Source organism: Rhinolophus sinicus, chromosome 4 (assembly GCF_057876585.1).
Source record: "Rhinolophus sinicus isolate RSI-liver-muscle chromosome 4, RSI-T2T, whole genome shotgun sequence".
Lineage (NCBI taxonomy): Eukaryota > Metazoa > Chordata > Mammalia > Chiroptera > Rhinolophidae > Rhinolophus > Rhinolophus sinicus.
Genome location: NC_142504.1, coordinates 116866248 through 116893047, shown reverse-complemented (window position 1 = coordinate 116893047; position 26800 = coordinate 116866248). Strand labels below are relative to the sequence as shown.

The window sequence follows — 26800 nt, the reverse complement described above, 5'->3', positions numbered from 1 at the left end:
TTCTGGGTGTAGCTCTGCGTGATATTCCAGTGTCCCCACAAGGCGCCGTCTGCACGTGGAGGGTGTGGGTCCTGAGGGGGACCTGATCCTGAGGTGTGTCTGCAGCACAGTGCACTCAGCAGCCGCTGAGCGACTAGCGCACGGAAGACCCAGCCTGTCCGCGCTCCCCGGCGAGTGTCAGAGAAGCACTCGAGGGTCCACAGGACAGGAGGGCTGGCTCTTCTCAAGGACGGCCGTGAGCGCTCGCACTGAAGGGCAAGGTCAGGGCTGACGACCGGAAGTAAAGGCAGACATGGAAATAATTCTGACGTGTCGTCCACTCCTCCGTCCAGGCTGTCCTGCCACAGACCCTGTCCCAACCCGGCTCCTTTTAAACACGTGTCCATTTTACAGCATTTCTTTTCCATCATCATCAATTTCCCTTTTTTTAACAGGATCAGTCATTTGGTGACAGGCAGTTCTGATGGGCTGATGGGGGGCTCAGCTCGACATCTGAGGGACTCTGTCATCTTAGGCACACATGGGGCACTGCGCTCACGTGCAAATCATGAAGCCGTCGAGCGGCATGTAGGATGTGCAGGCACCGCTCACGGACGTCCGCAATGATCTGCTAGCTCAGAGACGTCCCCCAGGTCTGTCAGCACATCTTACATGCGCTGAAATCATCCTACTTCCTAAACAATAGTAAAAAGCGAGGAAAAGGTGAAGGAAAGCGAGGCATCCTGGGGGGTCCCCATAAACGTGGCCCTGGCACACAGGGTTTCCACGAGAGGCTGCTCTCGCCGTCGTCTCCTGCAGCATTGTTGGGGTGCTGTCCCCTCCTGTTCTCACCTCAGTGCCCTGAGCACATCTCCACTCACGCGGGTGCAAAGGAAGCTTGTCAACCTCTTCCTGCCACGCGGGGGACAGACAGGCTGCTAGGGGGTCGGGGTTAAGGCTGCATCTACTGCAGGCTGCTCGGCTCCCAGGGGCCGGCCACCCTGACCGGCCCACATTGCATGGCCAGTGCCAGACATGTGCAGATGTGACAGTGGGGACACTTAGCCCCAGCCCAGCCCAACAGTGTCTCAAGGACACGTTCCTCCCCACCAAGGATGCACTCTGTCCTAAGTAGAGGAAAACGAATTAGAAATCATCCTTTGCCTTTGCCTTTTGGCCAAGTGTACAGTACGGATGACCGGGCACCACCTCCTGAGGGCCCTCGCTCCCTGGGGACGCCAGGCCTCACCACGGCAGAGACGACCACAGGCTCATGCGCCCACACACACCTTAAAACAAGCACCTACTCACCTCACTCATGGGAGCTCCCAGCACCATGAATTTGCTTCTACCCACCCAGTGTGCTCACTTTACAGTATTTCTGGAATGCAGTCACACTTTTCTACTGTGTCATCACTACTGTTTATTTCCGTGAATGACCAGCAGTTATCCGGTTTTCTAAAAATCCCTTTCATCTGTGGCCAAGACAAGGCATCTCTTGAAACCTGTTGATTTTTTTCTCTTGGCCACTGCAAGGCTTTCCCTCTTCTCTCACATCCTCCCCCCCTCCACGCCCCATACACCCCGTCTTGCTATGGACAGTCTAGGAGACCATTTGCCTTGGTCCTGTAGTAATATTCTCAAGCACATCGCTCAAAGCTGGATGGTGTGGCAGGGACTGTCTTAAGCTGATAGAAGAGGGAACACACTAAACCAGCAGCAAATGTGGTTTAGGAAGCTTTATAGCGACAGAGTTATGGCCGATGCACAGCCCAGGTCAAGGCATGTTAAGTCCTGTAAGTATTAGGCTCCTGACCTTCCCCAACAATGGGAAAGAGTGTCCGTGGCAAAGTGGGACCCCACATGGCTGGGCGCTCTGCTTCTCTTAAAATGAGTCCCTGGTACTCTGTGGCACCCTGAAAAGGCCCAACAGCGACAGCCACCGTTAACTGCGACCGGCCAGGGTGCCTTCCACGTGTGAGCCCAGTGCAGCAGCTAACACCCTGCTGGAGAAGAAAAACCTTAACCACAGAAGAGCTGGACGTAGCGTTTCTCTGCCCCGTTTTAGGCCCCCGAAAGCCCTCTTAGCATTTACACTGGACTGGAAGATGCTATCTTGTTCCCCAGAAACCTTCCGTCCGCTGCCTGCTACAATTGCAAGGAAATGTGGCCCCCTAAGCAGAAACAGGGCGCAGAATAGGCTCTAAAGGACAGGCTTCCCCCTGAATCTTTCCTCTTATTCCTTTTTCCATCCTACCTCCGCTCTGAGTCCTCGGGGCGCGAGCCACCGTCTCCTCCTTCCCCGTGTCCCTGTGCCGCCACCGCTCACTGTCCATCATCTCACCTCCATGCCCCTCCTTGCCGCCAGGGGTCTTGCCAAGCCCACTCAGAGAGGGTGCTGCTGGAGGACTTGGGGCTCTGCCAGCGGTGCCCGCATGGACTCAAATGGCCACTCTGTGTCCCTCTGGCAGGTACCCTGGCTCAAGCAAAGCAGGAGCCCTCTGCCCCCTCATGCCCGCAGCCAGCCCGGGCTGTGCAACATGTACAAGGTAAGACGTGCACCCGCCCCTCCAGCCCCTCCGGCGCCACACCGCGAGCTGTGTTCCCTCCGCTGCCCCATCGGTGGGCAGTGTCTGGGGCACCTCCCTGTGCAGGGGGCACAGCAGGTCGTCTACGGCATCCGTAAGTCACATTTCGCCAAGCCGGGGGGGCAGCTCCGCGGGAGAGCCAGCAAAGGGCAGCGTGCAGAGACAGAGGAAGTCCTTGCCTCAGAGGAGTGCCGTGTGAATCCTCGGCGGGTCCTGTGGGGACGGGCCCATCAAGGGCCCCGTGGGTCAGGGCAGTGGACATTCCCCTGGGGAGAGCTGACCAGGGGCCATTTCTCAGGGCCAGGGCAGAGGTGGCCTGAGACCGTGCACTGACCCGCCTGCGTTCACAGCATCTGTGAGAACCAGTGCCTAACAGACACTGCGCACTCAGTAAATATTAGCGGAATTAAACTCTTAGATAGCACGTGCCCTTGGGAAGTCTGTCACAGGTGCTGTGCTCACCTGAGCTCGGCCAAGTTCCCCTCAGGCTGGAGGACAAGCGTTGTCCTCAGCCCTCCGCCTCCCGGTGTGGTGGTGGCCACTGCTCAGAGTGCTGGGGACACAGGGTGACTGTGAACAGCAGGGAGGAAAGGGGACAGGTGACCCAGAGGAGGCTTATGCACAGTGCACAGCCAACACACGAGCTCCTGTCACTGAGGACACTCAGATGACAGTAGGCACCGCACCTTGTCACCTGGGAAAATACACAGTGGAAAACAAGTGCTCATTATTCTGACAAGAGCCCCAAGTGTGGGAGGGGGCGAGGCGTCTGTGCCTGGGGAACCTTCCTCTTCAAACTGGAATTAAAGGAGGGAGGCACCTGTTACCTTACAAGGTCGGAGGCGGCAGGTGGGGCACCAGCTGTGCCCTCCCAGTGCGGCTGGGAGGGGCCTCCTGACATGCCCCACCCTTGCAAAGTGCTCTCCTAGGTGCTGATTTCAGAGGGGGCTGCACCCTGTGTTGGAGGGGGGTCTATGAGCAATGAGGGGGTGCCGGCAGCTCCCTGGCGGCCAGTTCCCAAGTAGGGTGGCTGGTTCAGGAAGGGGATCGCAGGGCCTGGTAGGGCGGCCTGGGGCAGGGTGTTTCTACATCTCCTGGGACCCTGCCCCAGGGCCCCCTGCCAGGCCCAGACCTTGATACCTGACACCTGAGTAGTGCCTGTGGGCTGCTGGGTTTCCTGGAAGGACCTGCCCATGAAGCGCCAGTGGGGGCATGAGTCTCCATCCAGGTGAGGTTGGACAGCACGTTCCCAGTAAGTTAGTAGGGCCCAGACCACCCTGGGACACTCAGGCCTGGTCCAGATGAAGCCAGGGCCTGCGCACCAATGCCTTCCTGGGAACGGCACTTTCGTCCTGCAGCACCTGACATGCACGAGGGGAGAGCAGAGGCCTGACAAAGCGTCTGGTTGCGAAGCCCCAGAGGTGGGCCCTTCAACCACGTGGATGCCCCCGGACACCCCCTGCCCCGTCCTGTCCTCCACTGGAGACATGATGCCACCAGAAAGCAGAGCTCCCCACGGAGAGGCACAGAAGCCACCAGAAATGCCAGAGTGGGGAGGGCGAGCGGCCGGGGCTCCCGCATTCAAGTGATGCTGAGAAACTTGCACCTGATGCTTCATTTTCCTCCTTTAAAACATCACAGAGGAACAGCAGCACCGCAGACCAATTTCTGTGCCAAGTGGGCGAGTCCTCCGCCCTTCAGTTTCATTTATGGACACCCCATTCCCGTCCCAGCATGATTTGGACCCACTCGCCAGGAAGCACACCAGAGAATTAAAACATGCAAAAGTATCAGGACCAAAGGCGAAATCGGCACGCCAGAGCCAGGCTGATGGGTCCCCAAAACTGTAACTGGTGGCAAGAACTCTCGGGCCCTATTCTAAAACTCTCGGTGCCTGCCAGCCGTCCGCTCTGACTGGTCCCAACGGTGCATCACGCGCTTCTGCCTGGCGAGCAGGGAGAGCAGTGGCCTGGGCTGTGGTTGTGGCTTCTCCACAAGTGCTGACACTGACGGTTCCAAGCAGCCCAGGACCGGCTCTCCTCCCTGAGAAAGAGCTTTTCCTATTTTGAATGTTTTCCTCTGGCACTCTGGGAGCCTTTCATATTTCACAAAAGCAGTTATGTTTACCCAAGAGTAGATTTAACAGCACCAGCCACCGGGAAAGGATTGCAAGGGCCAGGTTGCCCTGAACGGGTTTTAAATACATTGTGGTCCCGAGGTTCTGTGACAAAAGGCAGTTGAACTAGGCTTACGGGGATGACAAAGCCTCCGGCTGAGGCCACAGGCTGACCAGTTAGTTCACAGATCCAGTGGTGTCAGGCTGTGCATCTCAAACATCTCCCAGCCCCGCCGTTTGGAAAAGGTGTGGACGACCAAGGGCCTGCGCCACCGGGTCTCACGCAGCTGCTTCCCAGCTGGTCCTGCGCAGACTCCAGGGGCCTCCGGCTGCTGCTTCTCAGGTCGATGAGCCCGGGTTTTCATCATTGGCAAATAAATGGTTCTGACCATAGTGGAGGGATGTTGGTGGCTGCACGTTTTGCTGGCCCTACAGGTCTGGCCTTAGGCACCCAGAGTGGACCAAGGCCCTTGGAGAGCACGTGGACGCAATGAGAGGCCGATTCCTACCCTTGGGGCCAGCTGTCTGCTCCAGCCACGGAGGGCCGCCGCTGCCCATGGCCTTCACGTGCTGGAAAGCCTGTGGCTGCTTGTCTGCTCCTTCCAAAAGATGTTTTCCAGGCCCATGTCTCTAAACTGCTTGCCCACATTCTGTACAAGGACACAGCCTAGCTCCAAGCGGATAAAGGCAGCCTGGGGAGCCATGTGGGTTTCCGTCTCGGTTGTGAAGTTACCTGATGTTCTGGGAGAGTCTTCTGCACACGCTAGCCACACTGAGGTCTTTGAAAAGTGGGTGCTTGGAAGCAAAGGGAAAAATCAGGGTGGTTTAGGCCCATGTCCAACTCTGCTCTGTCCAGTTCCACTCTGGCCACTTTGGAAGGACACAAGAGAAAGCCTGGAAGACTCTGCGTTCCAGAAGAGCTGGACTCCAATGTCACACTCACCACCAGCTCCAGGCATCCTGAGTCTGGGAAACAGGCAGCAATGAGCCTTTCCTAGGGGACGGTGAGCCGGCTCCCTTTGCTGTGAGCTTTCTGAGGCACCCCCAGGCCAGCACTGCAGACGCTCCTGCATCTGACCTGTGTGCTGGCCGTGCTGCAGGCCCTCCTGTGGTCACGTGCTCCTAACTGGAGAGGCCTCAGCAGGTGGCCGTGAGGGCAACTGAGCCCAGGCCGCTAAGCCACAGTGGGCAGGACGTGCAGGGCTGCCTGGTGGAAAGTGTCCACCCAGCTTTATGACCTTCTCACCAAACAGTCAGCAGCCTCCAGCTTCTCCACCCCCTACCTTCTCCGCCATCCGCCCCACTTAGCAGGAGGACACAGTGGGACACCAGGCGTCAGAAACTGTTCTCCTTTATGATCAAGTGCCAGGTCACAGAAATGTAGTCCCCGCAAGCTGACTTCACCTGCAGAAGCTCAAGGCTGTGACATTCGACTTCTTCCGTGGTTTTCTCTGCCCAGATAAGACCTCATTTAGTGACTGCCAAGAGGTCTCTGATTTCACTGTTGCATCGCCCCAGCATGGAGGCAAAGCCGTCCTCCCTAGGACACAAGGAGACTTTGTTTCCTCATTGCAGCAAAGCCTCAGCAAGGATGGAGGCAGACGTGTCCCCCTGCGTCTCACACAGCAGCATCTGCTCGCTGCCTGCAGCTTCACAATTTGCTAACAGTGGAAACTCTCAAACTTGGAAACTGGTCCCTGTCATCATGGGCAAAGGGACAGCCCCACCTGAGCGGGACACCAGGAGTAACCCACAAGCCACATCGCCAGCAAACTGCACCCCCCGCCCCAACACTCTCCTCTTCCATCATCTGAGGAGAAACCTATTATCTGAGCAGCTGCCAGGTAACCTGAAATTTCCAGCTAAATCAAAGTTTCGCCTGTGGATTTTCCCAGCAATAGAGAAAAGCCTGCACAGTTTTGATATCACACAGCTTTCTTGAAAGAAAGAAAAAAGCCCGCGGCTTTAATTAAACTCACCCGAGTCGATGATTCAAGAACTTGCAAAGGGCAAAAACACAGAGTAAACTGCATATGTCATTCAGACAGAACAGAATTCTCTCCAGATTGCAAAATCTAAAACATCCTGACCTTGCTGGAAAAATCTAACACTCCCTCCTGAGGCATCTTCAAAGCTGCTTGACCAGTAATGATGCAATCACTTCCTCCAAAACACTGAGATAAACAAATGGTGGCGAGAGAACCGCAGTGTCTGGCGATTCTCAGAATGTCTCCCGCGTCGTGGGGTCGGCATGTGGGGAATAAAACTGCAGCCATGGAGATCGACGCTGCGTCTGTCTGGACCACCCCTGAAAGGGAGATGTCCCAGCTCAAACAGCCTGCAGACCCACATGTCATTTCACCCCCAAACTTCTGAACTTCAAGACACATGCTCAGGTAGATAACATGTATTTTACTGGCACCTAGTCTGCACCTGGGCTAGTCGCCATGGGGTCAAAAAGATGTCAAATCCTTTCCTTCCAATGGCTTAAAAGAGGCAGGGCAGCCAGAGGCCAGCTGTTTACGTCTCCCCAGTTTTATCGTGGAGACTGGGTGGCCAGCGAGGTAGAAACTCGTTCGATAGAAAAGGGGCAGCTGTTCATGCTACTGCCTCCTTCAGGAGGGCAAGTCATTTAAACCAGGTTTCTGAGGCACTAAAAGGCTTCATAGGCCATGGAAGAAATGCAAAGCAGGAGGAAAAGGGCAGAGACGCTCTGTCCCATAGTGAACGACGTGTCACAGTGCCCACGTGTAAAGAACACAATATGGAGCAAGCCCGTTTGGTTGTATGAGCACCTTCACAAGAAGACGTCACTTTATTCACTCCCCAGCTGGCTCTGCTGCAGTAGCTACAGTGAGCACTTCAGAAAAAAGATGATGCTGTTCTGTGCGTCCAAACAGGTGAAGAGACCAAGCGCCCACCGCCCGGATCTGCGTGTCTGCGGGGCCACAAAATGACAGCTTTCTCTGGGGGAGAGAGCAGAATGCAAATCCCTTGACTTCCGCCCTGTCAGGAGGACTGGCAAACCTGCCTGAATGAAGGGCAAGCGTCCTTAATGCCACTGTGGGGCTGTTTGCAAAGTTCTGTCACATCCCACCTGTACATTCAAGGAATAAGCAGCAGAGAGATGTGTGTTTTTTGGCCAGCTGGTGGGCGGGAGGGTTTTAATCACATTAATGAAACAGAATGACGGGGCCTCAGCTTTCTCTCATAAGACAAGTGTTGGCTGAAGTCCTGTGACCAGTACTGAGGGGACATATCGGGACTCGTTGGAGGCTCTGTGCTGACAGACCCAAGGCTACATCCCTGACTTCTGTGATCCCGCTCATGAGGATGACAGGCGTGACGTAAGACTGACTGTAACCCCAAGTCCGAAACCTCGTCTACAGAGCCCCAAGTGACAAGGCGTGTCCGTGAGGAGGTGATGACATGAGGTGCCCTGCAACACCTGACATTCTTAGATGCTGTGAGCCCGGCCCTGACGCTGCCCGGTCACCTGCGTGAACCCTCAGTGCTGTCTGACCCCCGCTTTCTCTCCCTTTCACTGTGTGCGTTGGGGGGGCTTGGTCTGCTCCTCCCCGTGTACGAGACCAGGAGTGTGAGTGGCACCTGCCCCATCTTCCTACGTGATGGAGACAGGCTGAGCTCTCTAAGGAGTGCCCGTTTGGGAACCTCTGCCCTTTTATAAGCCTGACATCCCAGGCACAGTGAATGTTACTATTTACACAATCGGCATTTTCTTCCAAGAGGGGGTGACCTCACAGACTTGCCCCTGGTCAAAGCCAGAGGCGCAGGACAGTGCAGATGCCTGGTCACTGGGGAGAGACTCTGCCCTGTGTGGGGCCCAGGAGCTTCAGTTGTGCAGGTGAAACTAATCTGCCATTACTTCCCAGTTGACCGTAAATTGTTAACAGGTTCGACTTGTTTTAAACCTCCCAGCTCTGCCGCAAACTGGAAAACAGGTGGAAACCCCTTCCTGAGACTTTCAGACCAGCAAGCGGTCTGGGTCCGAACCAAGTGCACGCGCTCCCCCTGCTGGTGACAGCTGTCATCACACGTGCAGGGGAAACTAAAGAAACAGCTGATTGGAAAAAACAATCTGCCTTAAAGGTAAATGAAAAGGTTGTCCTTTACCCCGTGGCCTTCCTCCCAGGGTTTAAAACTTTTCAGCGTAATGTTGTTTTATCTGCTATCAAGAAGTTGTTTTGTTAACCATGATGCAAACCTGTACTGATGTGAGAAGAGGCTCGCGACACGATCGAGTAGCACAAGAGGGACAGGCCAGTGTCACGTGATGTTGTGCCCTGTGCCCAGGTTTCCAGGCGCTGTACTGCTCTCTGTCTGCTGTGCCTGAAGCTGGGCCATCAGAACGTCAGCGGGCCATCCTAGGTGGCAGGATTTCCTCTACCAGCTTTTAAATTTTACTTGCTATCTTTATATAATGCGCATGTATGATTTTTTCAAACTTTTGCTCGTCGCAAACATTCAGCTCCACCTGTTGGATGGCCTCGCCCGTGTGGGGACCAGTGGACACAGGGGCGGCTTCCCACGTGCACGGCCGGTTCCGGTCCCGACGGCTCGCGGCCCTGGCCGTCCCTCCCAGCTCTGGCCTGACTGCAGCCGGGCCTCGAGCTCCTCCGTTGTCTTTTTATCACCAGCAGAGTAAAAAGCTGCTTGGAAGGGGACAGACCTCGACGAGAGACACCAGTCTTGGCAGATGGCCATAAAACGTGAACCAGTTCAGCTTTTTTTAAACCTCGGTGCACACGGTTAAAAAGTGCTTCATCAGAGAATTGCCAAACTTGTGTCTTTAAAACTAAGCCACAAAAGTCCTGCCTCATTAAGGAGCCTGACTTCAGCGGCCTCTCTAAGGGACCTTGTGTGTGTGTCACAAGCATTTCTGAAGCGGCCAGCGGCTGAGGACGTGGAGAAGCAAGGGGAGGACACCGACGGCCCGAGGCCCGAGGGTTTAGCTGGGACACTCCCCTGCCTCCTTTCACCCGTGTCCCCACACCTTCCGGCGGCAGCCGGCCCAGCGGGACTGTGAGGCCCTGAAGGTCACCTGCGCCCCCAAGAACCTCCCCGTCTTCACCTCTCCCGTGCTCACCTTTCTCCTCCAGGCAAGCGCCCTCCCGGCTCCCCCAGCCTAGGAAACGGGTCACCTGGTTTACAGTGAGACATGAGGAAATGACAACCACCCACTCCCCATAAATCGTAACATACAACAAATAGGCCCAGACCCACAGGTTTTAAAGTACCTGGCCAGGCCTTCAGGGGCTCCTGCAGCTACCTGGGCGCAGGCTGGCCCTGCTCTGACCATGAACTGGCCCCCCACCCAGAGACATGATGGGTCGACCGGCCACTCTCCAAGAAGAGGGCGTCCCCCTGAGCTGCGCCGTGGACCTCTCCCCTCAGAGCAGCCAGGCTTTCACGATGGTTCCAGTGCTGTGATGGGCGCCAGCATCTGCCCAAAGTGTCACTGCCAGTCAGTTTCAGTCCAGGCTGTCAGGGGAAGGAGAGCAGGGGTCTGGCAACCCTCTCCCAGGTATCAGAGGCTGATCTGCAAACTTGGCTGCACACTCAGTGGAACACTATCCAGCCTTAGAAGGGAAGGGCGTCCTGACACACGTATCACATGGACGGACCTGGAGGACACGACGCTGAGTGACAGAAGCGAGGCACCAGGGGACGCACCCTGTGTGATCCCACTTCTGTGAGGGCCCTGGATGAGTCACATCCTAGACACAGAAAGTAGACGGTGCCGGGGCCGGGGGTCAGGGAGTTGTTGTTTAATGGGACAGAGTATCATTTAGGAAGATGACACAGTCCTGGAGATGGCCAGTGGTGACGGTGGCATGACCCTGTGACTGTACCTAATGCCACGGCATTGAGCCCTTAGAAATGGTGAAGACGGTCACTTTTACATGCTCGTGTTTAGCACAATAAGAAAAACTTAGGGGTGACTCAGGTACAGCAGCCCCTTCTGCCACTGTGTAAAGGCGTCTCGCCACGGCAACCGAGGTGTGAGCCGTAGCTTTGCTTCCTGGGCCCACCACAAAAGCTCTTTAGTGACACGTAAATAAACAGCGCAAACCCCAGGCCCAGCATCCGAGGAAACGCCCTGAGTTTCAACCACACTGGACCATTATCTTTCTTTTCTTGGCTGCTCGTCTCAGTGGCCCCTTAGCAACGTTTTCAAGCTGAGACTTTCTCAGAGAGTCTGTTTCAGCCACATCCTTTCACACAGGAGGAAACAGAAGCCCCCCACACACACACACAGAGTGGCTTGCTCAGGTCACACAGGTTTTGGTGTCCAAGATGCAAATGACAGGCATGTGTTTAGAGGGAGACCAGCCTTACCTGTGCAGGGGTGTCCAGGTAGCAAACTCATGTAAAGATGTAACTGCCTGCATTACGCTCGACCATGCGAAATGGCCTTTTTATTTTATTGTATTTTAGATGTTAACACACAGTAACACTGCCTTGTTTTTGCTGTACAGGTCTGTGAATTTGAACACGTGTATAGTTTCTTGTAGCAGCCGCCACAGTAGGGGTACATCCCCCCAAAACTTCCCTCTTGCTTTCACTTCATGGTCACATCACACCCTTCCCTGCCCCCACCCCTGGCAACTACCGCTTTGGTCATCTCTTTATGGTTTCATCACTTGGAGAATGTCACGTAGATGAAATGGCACGTATGACATCCTTCTAGAATGCCTTCCATCGCTCAGTCAAGGCCATGGAGATGCCTCTGAGTTGTTGACACACCAAGTTTGTTCCTTTTTATTGCTGAGTGAGTAGCCCCCACCACGTGGACTGCGAGAGACACTCACGCACAGATTCTTGATGATCCTAAGTTTTCATGGAAGATTTAAATTATTTTCCCCCTCAAAAAATTGCTAAGATATGCATTATAAAGGCCACTTCCCAAAATATTTGGTTTTTCTTCTATCGCTAAAAGCAGGAAGCAGTGTTGCTGGGTCCCATGGTAAGTATCCGACCAGCCCTGTGAGAAACGCCTCACTGTGTCTCAGGACACATCTCCCTGATGGCTCAGGACGCGGAGCATCCCTTCGCGGGCTGCCTCGCCTTCTGCCCGTCTTCCTCTTTGATGAAGTGCTTATTTAAGTGTTTTGGCCATTTCTTCACTGGGCTTTTTTTTTTTTTTTTTTAAACCATTGAGCTTTGAGAGTTCTTTACTTATTCTAGCTTCAAGTTGTTTGTCATTGATGTGATTTGCAAATATTTTCTCTCATTCTGTAGCTTGTCTTTGCATTCTCTTAACAGTGTCTTTTGCAAAACAAAGTTTAGATTCTGATGAAGTCCAATTTACCAATTTTTTCTTTTATGGGTCATGTTTTTGGTGTCAGGTTCCCAGGTCATTGAAGGTTTCCTTCTAAGTTTTCTTTTAAGATTGTATAGTTTTACATTATGGATAGAAAGCTATGATCCATTTTGAGTTAATTCTTGTGTGAGGTGTGACTGTTGGGTTGCAGCCCTTTTTTGGATATGGATGTCCAATCGTTCCAAAACCATTTGTTGAAAAGACTACCTTCTGTCCACTGCATTGTCTTTGCACCTTTTGTCAAAGGTCAATGGGTCGCACTCCTGTGGGTCTGTTTCTGCAGAGTCCCGTCCCCCCCACCGCACTCGGCGTCATCACTGTAACTGTGCAGGAAATTGTAAAATCAGCTGATGGAAACCCTCCATGTATCCTTCTTTCGGTCGTTTGCCTGTTTTGGTCGCATCTCATTTCCCTATGGTTTTAGAATCCCTTTGTCCGTATCTAAACACAAGCTTGCTGGCATTAAGTCTGGAGCTTAGTTAAGTCTGTCGATCAGTTTGGGGAGAACTGGCATCTTGACTCTGCTGACTTTTCCAGTCCGTGAGCACAGCATGTCTCTCCACTTACTAACACCGTCTGTGATTTCCTCCACCAGCATTTTTTAGCGTAAAGATTCTATACCTGTTTTGTTAGATTGACAACTAATATTTTGTTTCTTTGATACTATTATAGATGGCAGTGTTTTCACATTTTTCCCTTTTTAACTGTTCATTGTTTGTATCTAGAAATGTGGTGGCCTAAATGTCCTTTCAGTAACAGACCATTGCAACTATAAGATAACAGAACAGTTGTGACTATGTGGTGATATCCAATTATCTGTGCAGCTGACAATTTACAGCCCAAAAGTTCATGTCAAAGTTGCATCTCAGTCACTCTCCCATGCATCCCAACAAAGCAATTGCGTGACTCCATAATAATTTTTTATTTACCTAAGATCTGTGTGTTAGGCTCTGTGTTAACAGTGATCTAAATAACTACATGTGAATCCAACCGTCATGCTCATTTCATGCTTAGCTCTGCACAGAGCACCCGGGAGAGACCAATCACACTTGGCGTGAATAGTTACGACCCCTGATTTCATAGCTTCAAGAGCTAAAATGCAACCTACCAACTTCATGTGTTCCTTAAAAGATTTAAATGTATTTTGCCTCAGAAGACTGGTGACTGACACATTTGTTAGAAAAATCACAAAAAATATGGTTTTCTTTAGCATTCAAAGCAGACATGCATAATTCACAGGCGAAGCTTATTATCTACGTAACACTGTTAATATCTCACAACATAAGTGAGTTCTCATGGTGTGAGACCTATGTGATATGACTAAGCATTAATTTCTTCCCAAACCACCATGTAAAGTTTAAGACATTTTTCTCATTTAATCGCAGGATGGGTGAGTGAAGGGTACATGGTGCTTCTGGGACCCAAACGCAGTGCATGACACGCAGAAAGGTGGTCCATAAGCACCAAGGGATGAGTACTGGACGGGGCCATTCTAATCACAGCAGTTCCTCGGTTTTCAAACGTCTCCGTTGACGAACATTTCGGTTTCCGAACGCTGTCAACCCAGAAGTAAATGCTCCCGGTTTCGAACACGCCTCGGAAGTCGAACATGTCACGCGGCTTCCACTGAGTGCAGAATCCTGAGGCCTCGCTGTCGGCTGTTTGCAAATGTTTCAGAACTCGAACGGTCTTCTGGGATGGATTACGTTCGAAAACCGAGGTACCGCTGTATTTCAAGCCATTAGAATGGTATTTAATAACCTCACCAGTCAAATTAGACACGGTGGGGCAGGGGCTTGTGGGGAAGGACAGGGACAGCCACCTTGCAAACTCTGCTGGAAAGGGAAGAATCAGAGGAGCCACCAGCTTTGCGTCACTGTCCACAGTGGGCCCGGGAACAAGTGCAAGGGGTGTTGTGGGGGCAGAGCCCCAGAAAGTAGTTTCCAGGCTCTCGGCCTCACATAGACAGGTGCTGGCTCAGGTAGTAGATGGCCATCAGCTGTGACTAGTTGGCCGTCAGCTGTAACCAGTTAGCCATTGGCCACTGATATAACTGCCGTGGCTGAGCTAGCAAGCGGATTGCAGTTAGCAGGTGGGGTCAGTTGGCAGAGAAGCGGACAGCGGGTTGTGAATCGCATGGCTCCTGCTTCCTGTGTCTCCAACCCAGCCGCCAGCGAGACTATAGTGGTATGACTCCCCCATCTATGGCTCCGTGGGTGTTCTTTTGGCCTCACCATGTCCTACGTTCTAGTGCGGGGAGTGGGAACTGACACCCCCCATGACACCCTGCATGACACGCAGTCTCCTGCTTTAATCCGCTCGCATTCCTCACCTCTAGCAGCAGTGACACAGCAGCGGGGACGCCTCCAAGGACATTCGGGCTCCTCCCTTGCCCCTTGTCAGCACCGAGGATGGAGCCCCTTGTCCACAGAAGCGGTCGGCTCTCCCTCCTCGTGCTTCGCCTCCCTGGTGTCTTCAGGGTCCCTGCTGGTGGGCACATGCCGTCAGTGGCCAGTCAAGGAGGGACATGTGGAGGCTGCGAAGACAGCGCTTCCTTCCCTGCCCTCGGAGGTGGTTTGTCAACACGACAGTCGCTGTCCCTCATTTGTCATCTTCTGGGTACCATTTGTTGACCTAGAAGGTTCTGGTTCTGTTGGTTATGAATGGGCCTCATACAGTCAACCCATCAGTCCTTCCCTCTGTGCTCAAGATGTGGAAGTGGCCGCCCCAGCCTGGGCAGACTCAGTGCCACTGTGACCTGAGTCACTGGTTTTGAGAACCAGGCTGGTTCTCAAAGCTGCTGGCTGGCCTGTCTTTGCTGCTCTGGCTGTTTTGTGCAATTCCTGAGCATTTTCCTTCATCCAAATCAGAAGCTCAGGGAAACGACACTTCCCTTTTGATGCCCTGCCTCCCCGGCCCCTATGTCAGATGGAGTCACACTTAAACAGCAGCCTTCCCGTCCCCTCGGCCTCCTATGTGATGTCGGGGAGCCAGGCACAGACTCAGCAACGGAGACACCTCCCAGCACGGTGCAGTCTCACAGCCAGAGAGCCTGTCCGAGTCCCTGCCTGCCGCAGGCGTGTCTGGTGGCCCCTCAGTGGCTTCCTAGCATGAGGCCGTGCCAGGGGGTGGAGAGGCAGTGCCCCAAGACGGGGGGACAGCCTGTCCTGAGGCCACTGCGCCTGTGTTTCAGGATGCACACCATGCGGCAAGAACCACCCACTACGGCTCCCTGCCCCAGAAGTCCCAGCACGGCCGGCCGCAGGACGAGAACCCTGTGGTCCACTTCTTCAAGAACATTGTGAGTGGACCCACACTGCGAGTGACAGGCTGGGGTGGGGGAGGTGAGGGGCTGGCCACGGCCACAGTCACCGGGGGCCTGAGTGTATCCAGGGGGCTCTGAGCTCTAACCCTTAGGTACATCCCCTGATGGCGCTCTCTCCTCCTCACAGTGGGGTTGGCCTTGGGAGCTCAGACTTGGCTCCTGGTCCCAAGGTCCCAACTACATCTGTCGCTTACTGAACTACACATTCTACCAAAGAACTCACTCCTTTGAGACTAAACTACTATGAGTGAGAGCGTACTTTAAAAATAGAACTTTGCAAACATGGAGACAGTTAAAAGCTCAGTCGTTGCCAGGGGCTGGGGGGAGGGCGGGGTGAATGGGGCGCCCAGGACACTTGGGGCAGTGGAAGTCATCTGTTTGACACAGTGATGGTGGATACACCTCATTCCTTTGTCAAAATCCTTAGATTGTACGACAGAGAGTGAACCATGGTGGAAACTGTGGACTTTAGTTATAACCATAATGTACCAATAAAGTCTTAAAAACAAAAGCAAAACCACAAGCTCTTAGTTATAAACTTTCTGTTCAGCTGACATTGTAAGATGATAGTTTCCATGTTGACAAGTGACTTTTAGGAGCCACAGAGGTGAGGGTGTCCCTTTGAAGCTCGGAATATCAGGGGACACTTTACTTCCCTCCCGAAAAAAGGACCATGGAGACGTGACGTTCACGGTCTCCACAAGTGTGTCACAGGACACACACCAAGAGGGATCAGTTCCCTCGTTGCAGGGCCTCTCGATGAGTTTCACAAACATTTCCTGAGTGTTCTGGAAGATCTGAGGAGCAATGGCTGTTTTCAGATTCCCAGAGCCTCCATTTCTCAGTGGGCTGGACTGAGAGGGGGAGCCAGGCAGCGTGGGCGGCCCTGTGCCTGACACGTGCTAGACGCTGTCACACCTGAGCTGCCCGCCACAAGCCAGGCCCTCACAAAGAGGGGCAGCACTGCTCCGACGGAGGGAGACCCCCACCACAGCTCACCATCCTGTGTCTTTGCAGGTGACACCTCGCACACCTCCTCCATCGCAAGGAAAGGTAAGACCTCTGAATGTCTGGATTAATCATCACTTTATTTATAGACCTTCCCTGAAATGTACCAAAAAGAGGGGTGGACTGTCGGCTGCCTGACTTGGTTCCACGGTGTCGTATCACGTGGACCCCTCGTAGACAGGCTGAGAGATACAGGGCATCCCCTCCTGCCACAACCGCAGACAGTGATAATGGATCCTAGGGTGCTTTCCCTCTAAAGCCTGATGGGAAATCGGCCCCAGAAGCTCTGCTGGCCACCGGCACCCCTTGGAAAGGGCACATGTGACGAAAACTGCCTACCACCTGAGCATACACTGTTTTGACTGTTTCTTCTTAATTACAAGAACTTTTTTCCTGCACTGATCACAATGTCATTATTTCTTTCTTTTCCTTATCCAGGGGCGAGGACGGTCCCTGAGCAGATTTAGCTGGGTAGGTGACAAATGCCTGTTCATGCAGTTCCCCTCCTTTCTGGTCCTCCGACCCCTGGACCTTTACGTTCTGCTGTGTCCGTTGCTTAACGGTCCCACCCTGCTTTCCCACAAAGCCCGGCTTGCCCACAGCTGCCTGCTGCTTTCTCCTCCAGGGAAAAGAAGGGGCTTCCCAGGGCCAGGTCTTCCCTTCTGGCGTCCTTGCCCTGCTTCCTCCCTGCCCCCCAGGCACCCCTGCCACAGGGCTCCCCCCCCACTAGGCCCCTCCCTAGGGAAGAGCAGGACCATGTTTGAGAAAATCCCTCATTTCCTCCCCACACCTGTGGGCCTGGGGCTGACTGGCCCACCGACATGGCCAGCGCCACCACCAGAGGGTGGCTTTTGTTGAGGAAAGCGATTCTGCTAAGGAGTGGACAGGGCGGTCACGTCACTTGTCCAGTTCATGATGACCCAAGTAACGCAGAAGACTTGGTTTGTGTGTTAGTGGTAACTGAAGCTTCCAGGAAAACCTTCGTAGGAATTTCAGGCTTTGAATGCTGAGAACAAAGTTTTCATGAAGACTTAAGTGGGCGATCTGTTCACTTTCCAGGTATTAGTGAACCAGCTGAAGACACCCACCAGGATGTTCTAACCAAACTTACAAACCTGAGTGACTAGTAACTATTAGGTATGGCTCTTACTTTATAAAAAGTATAATTTCAGACTCAAAGGGAAGAATAACCACTGACCTACATGCCAGGAATAGGTCATCTTGGGAACACGACATCCTTATTCTCTAGTAGAGGCCTATGGACTCCGGACGCTCAAGTAACAAACATCGTATCAGTGAATGAATGGATTTTTCAAAAAGAAAGAGGAAGGAAGAAGCAAAGAAAGGGGGGAAGGAAGGGAGAAGGAAGGAAAGAAGAAAGAAAGAGGAAGGAAGAAGGAAGGAAGGAAATATAGAACGGGATGGGAGGAAGGAGGGAGGGAAGACGACGCAGACAGAGGCAGAAGAAAGGTTTCGTAAAGTTCCTGCATTTCTCCAACACGTTGTGACATTGAATTATGAACTGATGCATTTGCTGGAACATTTTATACCAATACATTTGAGCTTTTCTTGACCTAAGGACTTTACAAAACGGTGACAATGTAGAAAATTCACATGGGCTGGCACTCAGACAATTAATTTGTGACTTTCTGTCCCAGCAGGAGACCAAGGTGAGACTGAAGAACGAAATGCATTTTTGACCCTGAACCTCCCTTTTAGTAACCCCTTGATCTGTCTCTTAGCTTTCCAGGCGTGGACGCTGGACTTTACACAAAGTCCCCACTGCACGTGGGGAGGGGTGGGGACAGAAGCCTGCCTCCTGCCCGGCCACTTGAACCCAGCCGCTGGCCAGAAAGCAAGAGCTTTGCGTTCCTCGCCTCGCTCCCATTTCTGGTCCGACTCACGTGTGTCAATGTTTTCTTTTCTCCAAAGCAAACTCCTCTGCTATATAGTTCCTTTGCCTGCTCGTCTGCTTTCTGGAGCTGCAGGGCTCCCTTCCCGTTTGGAGTTCTGAAGTCCCCACTTCCGTCTTCTAAACTATGTTGTATGTTTTCTGGTAAATTCTAGGTGGTCCAAAGGTATGTGACCAGGAATGTGAAAAGGAGGAAGAGTCAAGCACATTATTAATCTGAAAACCATTCCTTGAATTTAATTTTCTCAGCATCTTTCTTTTGGGAGAAAAACAATAGAGTCAGCGTTCGCAGGGGCAAGTGTGGCTCTTACCACGTCACATGTGTCTCTCTTTGGCGCAGCTCTCTTTAACTGTCACCCGTCCCTCTGTGTGCCATCGTGGAGAGGCCGTGTCCGTGGAAGCCTCCAGGATCCAAGGGCGGCGTTGGCTTCCCTCTAGTATGCAGGCTTGCACGTTCTCTGCCACACACCCCTGTCCCTTAGGCCACTTGATAACCTTGAAACCGATCTTCACATGCAAGTAGCCGCCTGGGACCTGAACGTCCCATGTGTGTCCCCAAGCCCAGGCTGAACGAGGAGGCAGCTGTGGCAATAGCTTGTGTGGGGGGCCTGGGCAGATGGGCCTGGTCCCGGGATGAGCGAGGGGAACCAGAAGAACCTGGAACCTTCCAGATCGCCCCTCCAGTCCCTCTAACACAAAGGGGGATGAGAGGGTTTCCAAGTTCCCTCCAGCCCTGAAACACTGATGAAATCTGAAAGGACTGGAAGCTGAAGGAAAGTGCTCTGGGGTCTCCTTCAGGAGATGGTTTTGTTCCCTTTGCTAGAATTCTCAGGAGAGGACCACACAGCCTCCCATTTGTTGTTGGTGAAACAAAGTGACACCTCAGACCTTGCCCTCCGAGTAGAGCTCCTGGGGCAGAGACCCCAGCCTGGGGGTGCCCGGCTGCTCGGCCCCCCAGGGGATGTGGCACGAAGGCTGGAGCGCCCTTTACCCCGAGTGCTACCAGTCGTGGCCGCACACCCAGAGCTTGTCCCACCCGTTTCTCACACTGACAGTGGAACGTCCCATCGCGGCTAAAGCGTGTTAGAAAATAAACTCAGGACACAAGTATTCTTGTATTGCCACAACCATTTGATATCACTATGATCCACAAAGAAAACTTGTGTCACCCTCTCTGAATGGGCGCTGGAGGCAGCAGGTGACCGCAAGCTCAGAGCTCCATTCTCAGAATGGGACACCCACTGCTGGTGTCCTCACAGCCACCCTGTCAGGAAGGGATCGCAATGCTCCCCATTTTAGAGAAGAGGAAACGAGCTCAGAGAGAGTCCCACACTTGCCCACGGTCACACAGTGGAGGGAAGGGGGCTGAGACCCATCCAGGCTGCTGGCTCCTGGGCTGTGCTGTGGTGCCCAGACCTGCCCCTCCCTTGGTGGCCGCAGCTCCGGAGCCCAGGGCACCTGCTCAGAACCCCACGTTCATGCTCAGGCCCCAGGCCACGATAGTGGTCATGGTCGAGAGAGGCCCCTCTAGGCCAGGGACCTCAAACTTTGTCCCCAGACTTTAGGAAGCTGTGACTGAATCTCACCAAGTCCACAGGCCTTGCCCCTGGGTCTCTAGGAGACAGAGTGGACATGAACACGGTCTGCACAAACCACCCGAAAACAGGCCGCACACAGCCTGGGTGCTCAGGCCATCTCCTGTGTCCCCTTCCTCCAGACCCGTGTGGGCGAAAGTTGTCTACCCTGTGTGGCCGATGTTTTCTTCTCCTGAAAACCACACAGCGTGAAGCAGGGAGGCAGCTGTTGTAGAAAAAAACACTGACCTTTGGAACGAGAGCATCTGGGGAACATCTCGTAACAGAGCCTGGCCCAGGCCAGCAGCTGACAGATGTGGAGGGAGGGCACTGAGCCCCCCGGGTCACCGGCCACTGGGGGTGGGGATCCTGGGGACAGGCTGGAAGCAGAGCACGGTGTCCTTGTCTTGCAGGGAGCCGAGGGGCAGAAGCCCGGATTTGGCTACGGGGGCAGAGCTGCCGACTACAAATCGGCTCACAAGGGGTTCAGGGCTGACGCCCAGAGCACGCTTTCCAGAATCTTCAAACTGGTAACGTAGCTAGCCAGGGTCTGGGGTGCTGGTGTGGGTGGGTGGGCGGGTGGGCGGCCTCTTCGCTGCATTCTCTCAGGAGTTCTGAGCCAGCACCGCACGGGGCCAGCTCCGAGGGGAGCTTGAGGACAGGTGGGGGCACGAGGCCACAGTTGTGCCGGGGGCTGTGGCTGCAGACGCTGACTCAGCTGGAAGGTCAGGTGGCTCCTGGCCCAGGCGGCAGCATCTTTGCCCCCCAGGAAATGAGCAGGACAAGGTGACAAGACGGGGATGGTTGGACCAGGCGAGGCATCCTCAGAAACACTCAGGTGGCCTGTCCCGTTGGTTATGATGCTGGAGTGACATAGAACAAGGCCCAGATTTGTTGTCTGAGTGTCCTTGGCCTGTGACCTCTCTGAGCCTCGGTTTCCTGCTCCATAAAGTAGGGTGACATGGACAGAAACCATAGTGACAGTAAAAGGTGGTAAGGACAACGTGGTCACAGGGTGCCTGCAGGTTCCGCACAGAAACAGCAGCTGATGTTATTCTAATAGTGACGACAATTGTGCTGAGAAGCCGGAGATCTCAGAATGTCCTCTGGTCATCTGTACGTCCCCAGCACGAGCTATGGAGGGAAAGGCAGGAAGGGGCTGAGAGCGCTGTGTACCTGTGTGTGAGAGGTGGTTACCATTCCAGGAAGGGTGGCCAGACAGGCCTCCAGAGCAGCTGGCATTCGCTGGCCACAGCCCGGGGACAGTTTTCTCCAGACCAAAGGAGAACACAAAAGGCTTCAGGAGGAGGGAGGTGATGAGGGTGCGTGATGTGGAATGAGCAGCAGCAGCCAGAAGGACACGGGGTGGGAAAGGTAAGCCCTGTGAGCCTCCTGAGGGCTTTTGACAGTGACTCTGCAAGGCGGAGTCACAGGGGCTCCAGGGGGAGACTGGCACAGTGTGATTTATAACTTACATTTGGTGTTGAAAAACCAGTTGTGCGTTCCCGGCAGAGATTAGCAAAAATGGGAACTGGATTCTGAATTCCTTAGACTGGACAGACCATCAGGGAGACCTGTGGATTCTGTGGCTGCAGAGCCGAGGCTCCAGCAACACGTAAACACTTCAGGGCTTAAAGCTGCAGGGCAGTGGGATGGTCCCTGAGTGGTGACATGGCGCCCCTTTCATGGGGCATTGGAGTTCCCACACTGATTTCATCAAGAGGAGAGCACATGTCACCCTGAACACAGAGCGGATGTTCATGGCAGTAGGAATGATCGCTCGCTCATTCCATGTCCCCGTTGGAATAGCCGCCTGAGCCACCGTGTTCACCTCCTCTCAAGCCAAACAAGACCACCGGCTTCCCTGCCCGGCGGCCTGGTGCTGCGTCAGCCGCCGCCACAGTCACGACTACGCCCAAGGTGTTCCAGTCGACCCCTCTCCAACCTAGAGACATGTAGTGAGGAAGACAGATGCCAGCCCAGGAGACAGTGCATCTGTTCTGACAGGGAAGCCACTGGAAAAGGCAGGGCAACGCTGTGATGCCCATGGCACCCAGTCCAGAGAAGAACAGTCGTGGCCGATTTCGTGTTTATCTTTCTTGGATGAGAGATTAGCCTTCTTGTAGGAATTCCTCTGCAGAAGGGAAGATGAGATTGTGCCGCTGGGGGTGGTCTGTGCGTGGTCCCCAGACAACAGCTCAGTAGGGTCCTGCTGTGTCTGTCCCCGGCAGCGTCCGGTGGTCGTGGGCACACGCGTGCTAGGGTCTTACTCTGTGAGTGTGTCTTCACCTGTGGCTTGTAGGACAGTGGTCTCGTTGTGGGGAAGGCGTGACTTCCCACACGCCTCGTGCTCTAGGTGTTCTCGGTTGCTGACAAGAACAGGAGCGTCTCTCCTCCTCTCGACCGGTTTTCAGAACCACTGGTGGGGTCACCGTAGGCAACTTCATTTAACATTGAAAGGTTCTGCTGTATGAGGCTTGATGGCATCAGCCTGGGAGATGTGACAGCTCAAGGACAGGACCCGTGCTCCCTGCGAGTCCCAGGTGCTCCCAGGTACAGGCTCACCTCCCCCTCCAAGCACAGTGGCTCGTCCTGTGTAAGGTGCTACTTGGCTCATTAAAACATCAAGAGTTTACAGTCTATGGTGGGATGAGTTGGTCCCTCACCTTTAACTCAGTGTTGAGTCACATGTGGTGTGTCCGGTGGTTGGGACACACGATACCGACAGACTCAGTAGCGTGTGCGTGCAGACCCCGCACGTGTAGATCCTGTGGTGCTGGCAGGTCTCTGCTTTGGGGGGAAGTCAGAACTATTCAGGACAAGCCTGCCCTACGCGACGTAGGTCTTCAGGTCCTTGAAAATTCAGAAGGCTGTGCGGAATGGAAAGATAGCTTCACGCGGCATCATTTCTAGCAGCAGATCCAAGTGACAGCCCTTGATGGTTGGCGCCAGGTTTCCAGGAAAGGGGACCAGCAGGGGGAGGTGTGCAGGTGGCCCAGCGCTGACCTAACGCTGTGTCTTCTCCACAGGGAGGAAGAGATAGTCGGTCTGGATCGCCCATGGCGAGACGCTGAAGCCACCCTCCTGCTCCTGAACCCTGTCCTCGGCTTCTTAATATCCCTGCCTTACAATTTTAACCAGTCCCGTAAACCCCTACTTCTAGAAATGACCTCTTCCTAACGCCTTGGATTTGAGCACACGAGGGCCAGCCACAGCGCATCCCCCGGCAATGTCTGGCCAGCAGCTACATGGAGAAAACGCAAACACAAAACGGTTAAACGGTCACTACTGTACAACTCAAGATAAAGTGTCCTGGGGTCTCAGACCACGGCGACGTCCCTCCAGTTCACCCCTCCATCCCTGGCTTCGTGCTGCGTGCTCTCCCGCCCTCGGCTTCAGGCACTCCCAGGAGACACTGCTGTGGACACAGGACGCGTGCGGGTGGTGGGGCTGGCGATCCGTGCTTCCTTTGGTTTCTTCTCCTGCCCCTTGTCTCCCCCAAGGCACCTCATTTTCCTAACAGGATCAGGCAGTCAGGAGTGGCTTCACCCCACGGGGGCTTCGGTACGTGAGATGCGGGCGGGCAGCTTAGGACAGTGTGATGTGGTGGACACAGGGCCGGTGGGCTGCTCCCACCCCCTAATTGGCTGGATTCGTGTGTGACAGAGAGGGGATGAGGAGGCAAAGGGGCTGGGCGGTGGCCTCGAGCAGGAAACGGGATCTTGGAAATCAGGTGACGGCACAGTGGGAACCAGAGCGGCCTCCACAAACCACCTGTTTCCTCCTCCCCAGAGCCGGCCGGCTGGGGGCTCAGGGAGCCCTGCACAGAGAAAGCGGGACTTGTAGTTTTCTGGGTAGCCGCGCAGTGTCACACTGGTCACATGGGGAGCCAAACGTGACCGGTGGTGCGCTCGGCATGGCAGTGCACATGGCAAACACTAACCTCCTTCTGCTTGTCTCCTAGAAGTGAGCGTGCTGAGTGACTAGGCCTAGTGGGGGGCCTGCCTTTGCCCTGTCCCTGCCCCTGACCTAGACACATGGCTGGGCCTGGTCGGCCATCCGAGCATGGAGGAGCTGTCCTCTGAAGCAAACTCCTTTCTAACATGAGCTGACACTCCCCTGCTCCCCTCCATAACGTACTGACTCTGCCTTGTGAGTTCAGCGTCTCCTGGCACCTTGTCACCTTCCAAAGAGCCCCCAGGGGCATAGGTCTCCCGTAGATGGAATAGCCCACGTAATGCCGAGTGCAGCCCTCTAATCCTGTTCTAACTCTGAATGTCGAGTGTGGGTTTAACACAATGTCTATTAACACATAGCCTCAGTGATAAGAGAAACATAAAGAACATTTCGGAAACAAAACTTCCAAATCGCTGGACACGAGCCCTCTGCATCGGAGCTGATGCTCTCAGTGGGCACTACTCGAGAAGACGCGCAGCCGCGAGTGCTGTGACCGCAGGTCTCACGGAAATTACTGTTCTTGAGTAGTGAAATCAAGTAATAAACTTTTAATGACATTGGCGCCGTGTTTCTCTCATTGTGGTCTCTAGAACGTGACCCCGTAAAGCGATTGTCCCGTCTCAGAGTGGATGTGTGGACATAAGCCGTCCCAGCAGATGCTGGTCTCACCTCACGGTTTACACGTTAGCAAGACAAAGTGCACGGGGTCCGGTCAGGGCATCGATTCCGGCTCCCAGGAAAGGACTTCTCAAGTTACCGTTAAATGATGTTTCAAAGTCCACTCACCTTTTATTATCTCACCATTGTGAGCACCCAGCTGGTGTGAACTGCAGGATCTTTGAAAAATTACTTTTGGCCACACTGTACTGGCAGGAACATTGACAGAAATAAGTGATTTGAGAAATTTTTGTTCATAGTTGCTTTGGCTATAAGAATTATCTTTCAAGATTAACTGAAATCATTTTTCGTTTTGCTTTTAACAAAACCTTTAAAAAAAATCATGTTTTGCTTTTAACAAAACCACAGGTTCTTTTCTGTCTCAGTTATGGCTGTAAGAAATGATCTGAATTTGTGAAACTTAGCAAGGGAAGGCCCCGTCTGAGACGATGGTGGGCGGACACCAGCTCATTTCTGCGGGGCCCCCCAGACCCCGGCCTGTTTCTGTCTAACAACACAAGAGCCGGACGGTGGGCAGTGGGCAGCCCCCGTGTGCAGGTGCGACTCCAAGCCAATGCCGACACCCCTTCCTCCTCCTCTCTGTCCAAACCCCTTCCGACTGAGGAATCGGCAGCGTCCTACAAATATAATTACATTTTACAAATGGTCGGTGCGGGCTACGCTGACCTGCGATCCCGACTCACCCTGCCGCGGCTCTACAGTGCCCAGGGGGCTCGGCAAACACATGCCTTTGTGTTTAAATACAAACGCCCTTACATTGTAACACAGCCAAGCATTCTTGAAAAATTCATCTGGTGAAGCATTTTCAATAGTTGGGGCAATCCACTGTACAGGGAACAAATTTCCCATCATCTGGTAAAGAACACACCTTCCTCCGCCCACCATATTTAAAACAGTAGAGCTATATCCCCCTCGGGACAAACAAGCAAGGAGGTGGAATCAGCTTCTTCCCTTTCCCTCTGAGCAGAGCCCAGGGAGGAGTCAGATCACTTGAGCTACTTCAGTGCAAAAGTGTATGGAGTCCCCAGTCTGTGGTAGAAATAAAGTGAACTAAGAAGAAAGAGATCCTTAATTTGTTATTTCGACAGGATAATGGCTCTATAAACTACGAACTTAACAAAAGTTTGAAAACATATCTTTACAAAGGACTAGATGCGATAATATGAGCTAACTCCATTGGTACTTCCGGGAAAGTCCGATCCCCTCCCATCTCAGGAACAGATACTGGTATTATGATTGATTTTCACTTCATTTCAAGTCACTTTCAAATGTCTTACCAACGAGAGAGAAAGTGTAAAATACCCTCAAGGACAGAAAATAAGACGTCCTCACACTATTCCAACCCGGGGATCTGAGCTCATTGCCAAGGCAGCAGCTCTGTGAGCTAACTCACGCTGAAAATGGTACATAAAGGAAAGATCCATCTTTAAACAGTTACAACTCACCCAAAGCCCAAACAAGTAAATATACAGGAGCTTTCAAATAATACAAAAACTATTTTTATTATTCTTAAGGCCGGCACAGTGGCTTTTGGCATAACTATCCATTTCTAATACAAAATTGGATTAAATAAATATCATCCAACGTATAAACAGACCATGAAACAGTTCTGAAGATAAAAAAAATTCTTCTATAAATTAAAAAATTAAAATTTTTCTTTAGTGGTGAATCGAGAATGAATCACTGTCATTTTAGAATTTGTCAAATAGATTACAAATCTTGATTTAATACAAAAGTCTCCATGCTGTGAAGCATTACACATAAAAAAAGATTAGAGAAATCTTTTATGATTACTGCCTATTGCTCCTGCCACTTAGTCTTCATTTTTTAGTGCTGAAGTATTTTATTTGTTACCCCTGTAAAAAACGAGCATAGCGTCTCCATGCTCATCGGTGCCCGCATGTGACTGAGGAAGGGGGCAAGTTCAGATCAGCTCAGCAGTGACCAAACAGGACACTGGCTTCAGGAGCCTGTGTCTTTCCTGGGGAAACTCAGGGCGTCCAACCCTCCAAGAGTCTGCCCCACTTTTTAAACAACAAAGACACAACTAGATTTTAAAGTGCTAATCTTCACTACAGTAAAGACATAGAGGCCCCAAACCTGTATGCAGGCACTTTTGAAATTCTAAAAATTCTAAAACACCTGTTACATAAATAGATTAGCTGCAAACAGAGAAGACATCTAGATTCAGAAATATCAATTGTACAATTTCATCTCTGCTTCATTCAGTACAATAGAATTTTAGAAAAAGGATGTATTAATTAGCAGTGATCCAGCCTTGGATGAACTTTTTTTTTAGTGGTGGGGGGAGCACAGTA

At 52.9% G+C, this 26800-nt stretch overlaps 1 protein-coding gene across 4 annotated transcripts in view; it reads left to right on the top strand.

Moving 5' to 3' along the window:
* The window catches only part of MBP (myelin basic protein), an 85424-nt gene extending 61063 nt beyond the window's left edge, over window positions 1-24361 (top strand). The window contains exons 5-10 of one of the 4 annotated variants that reach the window (XM_019715598.3): window positions 2451-2528; window positions 15222-15329; window positions 16371-16406; window positions 16800-16832; window positions 20261-20377; window positions 22877-24361. In XM_019715598.3, the coding sequence (XP_019571157.2) occupies window positions 2451-2528; window positions 15222-15329; window positions 16371-16406; window positions 16800-16832; window positions 20261-20377; window positions 22877-22921 (417 nt within the window). In that variant the 3' untranslated portion in view covers window positions 22922-24361. The remainder of the gene's footprint in view (window positions 1-2450; window positions 2529-15221; window positions 15330-16370; window positions 16407-16799; window positions 16833-20260; window positions 20378-22876) is intronic. The other 3 variants (XM_019715607.3, XM_074339821.2, XM_074339822.2) reach the window with 3 other exon arrangements.
* Window positions 24362-26800: the final 2439 nt, after the last annotated feature.